Raw genomic sequence first — 5,000 nt, forward strand, 5'->3', positions numbered from 1 at the left:
ACTATAATTTGACTTTTTTAGCATCTGGTCCATTCCGACATAATACCACTTTGAGACGAGGTGTCACAAAAAAAAAAAACAATAATATTATTATGAGGCCGTCCCGATAGCTCATTGGATAGAGCACTCGCTTCATACACAAAGGGATCGAAGGTCGATCCCGGGTGCAGTCGAGATCTTTTTTTTTTTTCTGACATCCTCCCCTCTCCCCCGCCTCCCCTACGACCCCCCCCCCCCCATCCCTGTCCACCCAGCAGTGATTGGGTAGCTGGGTCCGTTCGATATGGCGGAAAGTACTTTGCGTTAGAATAACGTCCTATCCAAAGGATAGCGAGCAGAAACCAGGACAAACTCCGGCTCAATGGGCCTAATGGATCTTAAGAGCTACTGAAAAGAGAAAAAGCTTTAATTACATTAATGCCCTAAAAATCTAACATACGGGATTTATAACAGACTATTTTATTATGACCTTATATGGCAAAATAGTCAATAGGGAGTCGAAGTGGTCGAGTGGTTAAGACATTGCACTGTAATCCGGAAGGTCCCGGGTTCGAGCTCCGCTTCAAGTACTTTTTTTTTCTCTTGTGCAAAATTATTGACCTCTCCCCTGTTACATGTCGAGCACTATTCGTACCATATTTTTATCAAACACGATTCAATGTATATAGATACATATATATATATATATTATATATATATATATATATATATATATATATATATATATATATATATATATATATTCAAGGTTTGATTTATATATCTACTAATATATCATTTTGACGCAATGTCTTTTTTGTAAAGCAAAAAGTAATTTTAATCCAAATTAAAACCGTCGACTAAATCCGATTTATTTTCTTACCATCTAGACCATACATCCTATCGTAGTATGTATCAATGATTCAAGACGAATATATCGATTATATCGATTCAAAAACGATACGCAATATTGATTTTAAAAGAATCGATATATTATTATTATTATTATTATTATTATTATTATTATTATTATTATTATTATTATTATTATTATTATTATTATTATTATTATTATTATTATTATTATTATTATTATGAAAACATGTCTGGTGTTGATACACATTTTAATTAGAATAATATCGATACGAGAATGTGTCATGAGGGAGTTGGAGCATTGACTGAACATTTTAGATAGTGTATTCAAGTTTGTATTAGGCACATTAAAAAAAGCATTTAATCATCATCCATTATTGAAACAAAATAGGGTTTTGGGGGTTAACATCGTTCCTTTGGTATTGTGCTATGTCTATGTTGTTCGTAATTTCATATTATGTTATGTCTATATTGTTTGTATTCCACATTGTGTTATGTCTATATTGTTCGTTTTTCTTATTGTGATATGTCTATATGTTCGTAATTTCATATTATGTTATGTGTGCATTGCTCGTATTTCACATTGTGCTATGTCTATATTGTTCGTATTTCACATTGTGCTATGTCTATATTGTTCGTATTTCACATTGTGCTATATCTATATTGACTTTTACTTGACTATTCATCCAGAAAATAACATCGTTTCGCGACGGCAGGCCAACATTGCCTGTAACGTTTCATTGGCGCAGCGTGGCTCAGCAGTATGGTCCTCGCTCCTTACCTAAAAGGAACCGAGTTCGACCAACCCGCCTCGCTCTCATGCATGGCTTTCAGAAAGCCCTAAAGACAAATTCCCCCATGGGGATAAATAAAGGGAATGTTATTTTTAAATCATTATATATATGAGTGTTGATGGGTACTTGTAGGTACGAAAGTGCTCGATAGTTTAGGTTAGAGCGTATAGAAGTAAATAATCTCACTCACGTATTTTTAGCCGAAACAATCGTTTCCATGTCCTCCATTTCATCAGTTGGATTCTCTGGTCAAATGTCAACTGATGAAATGGAGGACATGAAAACGATTGTTTCGGCTAAAAATACGTGAGTGAATGTATATATATTTATATATATATATATATATATAATATATATATATTATATATATATATATATATATATATATATATATAATATATATATATATATATTTGTCTCTTTGTTTTCAGATGAACAAAACCATGACAAGGAGGTCGAATTTACATCGTGACGGAAGACGAGATGCACCGACAATCGACATCCCATAATATCTAAGATTATCAACAACAACAAAAAATACATATCATATTAAAAGACAGTGGATAGATAAATCGGCATTGTTAGCGTTAAGCCAGCACACAAAAGCCTATCAAACCTAGACTAGAAAGTCACTCAGCCGTGACGAACACGAAGAACAAACACAACATTTCTCCGTCTTCTTCTTCTTCAAGTTCAAGCCATACCTACAACTAACGACAACACACCAAAAACTCAACGCCTCAATGGGTTTGACGACTCCACCGCCAAGTTACAACACTCTAACTACTGACACCATAAATTCCTAATCTCAACACGGCCTAATTCAGATTCATTGTTTACACTGATTGATTCTGTCTGACCCGACGGGGGAAAATTTCTAACCATTAACACCGAGAGTCAAAAATCATTTCACAACACTGACTGTGAACGTTGTCAATTTTCTATAAAATATAAAAAGATTTCCACAACAGACGTTCTTGGGATTCTTGCAATCTAACAAACAATCTCTAATTAATTAGATTTTGTTTACGATGTTCCCACTTGTTTTCATCGACAGCTTACTGATTGATTCTAACGCGACCAAACCCTTCTAACATCGAGTCCAACAAGTCATTTATTCACAGCACTGAATCTGAAATTTGTCTAACAGCAAATTTCCAAAACAGACGTCGTGTATTGGAGTCTTAAACTCTAACAAACAACCTCTAATTAATTAGATTTTGTTTACGAGTTTCCCACTTGTTTTCGTCGACACATTACAAAGGTTTCTGACGTCATCGAAAACTTAAATTACAACTCGCATATTTATTATATCATAACCAGAAACGGATATTAAAAAAAAATAATAATAATAATAAAAAACACACACACACACACACGACAGCCAAGAGGGGCCACTGAAAGATCTCATTCAAGAACGTGGCAGCTTTTGAATTTTGGAGCAATTAAACGAACCACGCCCGACGAAAATAAAATCATTATTATATTATATATATGACGTGTTATTCAGAAAACAGCTTCTCTTCTTTTCGTTTGATTGGTTGAATTACGATCATGGAAACTTGGAAAGGCGTTCTATTGCGGAAGCAAAACGCCTGAATGATTCTTAAATGTAAAATTTGGAATTAGATCGTGCGTTTCAAAAGGAGAATTCGTGACAACAAACCCCGAATAATTCGTTAAGGATAGAGTCTGATCATCGTGCTTGCCATCGCAGTGCACTGGCTCTCTACGACATCAACAACGGCTGAAGGTAAATGATAGGAGAATCCGTGACAACAAACCCCGAATAATTCGTTAAGGATAGAGTCTGATCATCTTACTTGCCATCCCAGTGCACTGGCTCTCTACGACATCAACAACGGCTAAAGGTAAATGATAGGAGAAAAAGAAAAAAAAAAAAAGAAGGGGCTAGACAATTCATTGTTCGTGCCAATCCAAATGGAACCCAAAATAAGTGTGGTATGAATCGACGCCATAATAATAATAATATTAAACATAATAATCCCAGTGATATTCATATGATGAAAGAAAGCATAAACATTCTTTACACACCGCATTCTTGGATCATATATAATATTAGTGTGTAACAAAAGCCATGACGTATACGATTCAATAGAATCGAAATAATATTTCGTATTGTGTTGTGTCTATATTGTTCGTATTTCACATTGTGTGATGTCTATAATGACTTTAAGTTGAAATGGACAGCTGTGTTGTGTCTATATTGTTCGTATTTCACATTGTGTGATGTCCATAATGACTTTAAGTTGAAATGGACAGCTGTGTTGTGTCTATATTGTTCGTATTTCACATTGTGTGATGTCCATAATGACTTTAAGTTGAAATGGACAGCTGTGTTGTGTCTAAAACAAATATCTTTACCGTGGCGATGTTACGTATTGAGCAAATAAAGGTACAAAGAAAGTATGATTAAAATAATCTTTCTACAATATCTCGTATACGCTATATTACTCCAGATTCACTATCAGCACTATCTCTTCAACGAATAATGTTACCCAGAGTCAAGAATGTTCAAGGTGAAAAACCAAAATCGAAATGACATTTTGAGATCTAATAATAATTATCATTCATCTTGTTTGGCTCATCTCAATCTTTGACTCTGACATATTATTATTATTATTATTATTATTATTATTATTATTATTATTATTATTATTATTATTATTATTATTATTATTATTATTATTATTATTATTATTATTATTATTATTATTATTATTATTATTATTATTATTATTATTATTATTATTATTATTATTATTATTATTATTATTATTATTATTATACCAACACCAGAGATTCAACATTCTAATCTATATTCACCCAACAAACCAACCCACCAACCAACCAAGCTTCCCTCCCTCCCTCCCTCCCTCCGTTCGTCCGTCCAATACTAATCCAAACCAAACCACAACCACCACCACCAACAACAACAAGCATGCTCCCCTCCACCATGTCGAACATAGAGCAATGCGGCATCATCCTCCAACACGACATAGACGAACAATACCAGTACCAACCCGGAGAGATCGTCAGGGGTCACGTCAACCTCAACCTGTCCAAAACGACTCTCATCCGAACCGTCAACATGAAGGTCTACGGCTCCGGAAACGTCAGCTGGACCGACCACAGAAACGGCATTATCCAAGCCAGCGAAATCTACGTGGACTCCACCAAAGACATCGTAGACACGACGGGGCTAGAGCCGCTTAATCTGAGTCCGGGTCATCACGAATTCCCGTTCGATTACGTCCTTCCCAAAAACATTCCGAGTTCGTATATAGGAAAATACGGGAACGTCACGTATACGATGAAGGTCACCGTCACTGG

The 5,000-nt window shown here is 34.9% G+C and overlaps 2 protein-coding genes and 1 long non-coding RNA gene across 10 annotated transcripts in view; 2 read left to right on the forward strand and 1 right to left on the reverse strand.

Moving 5' to 3' along the window:
• LOC144980250 (uncharacterized) overlaps nt 1-3,415 on the forward strand; it is a 6,988-nt gene extending 3,573 nt beyond the window's left edge. The window contains exon 2 of the long non-coding RNA XR_013646845.1: nt 2,078-3,415. This is a non-coding gene — a long non-coding RNA (uncharacterized LOC144980250). The remainder of the gene's footprint in view (nt 1-2,077) is intronic.
• LOC144980246 (coiled-coil domain-containing protein 180-like) overlaps nt 1-5,000 on the reverse strand; it is a gene marked incomplete at its 5' end in the record, with an annotated part of 129,694 nt that overhangs the window by 86,137 nt on the left and 38,557 nt on the right.
• Nucleotides 4,456-5,000, forward strand: part of LOC144980249 (arrestin domain-containing protein 2-like) — a 2,975-nt gene continuing 2,430 nt past the window's right edge. The window contains exon 1 of the mRNA XM_078927872.1: nt 4,456-5,000. This exon is cut by the window's right edge and continues 2,430 nt beyond it. Within this exon, the coding sequence (XP_078783998.1) occupies nt 4,609-5,000 (392 nt within the window). The 5' untranslated portion in view covers nt 4,456-4,608.

The sequence above is a fragment of the Berghia stephanieae genome, chromosome 9 (assembly GCF_034508935.2).
Source record: "Berghia stephanieae isolate SIO BIC M18660-M18661 chromosome 9, UCSD_Bste_1.3, whole genome shotgun sequence".
In the NCBI taxonomy this organism is placed as follows: domain Eukaryota; kingdom Metazoa; phylum Mollusca; class Gastropoda; order Nudibranchia; family Aeolidiidae; genus Berghia; species Berghia stephanieae.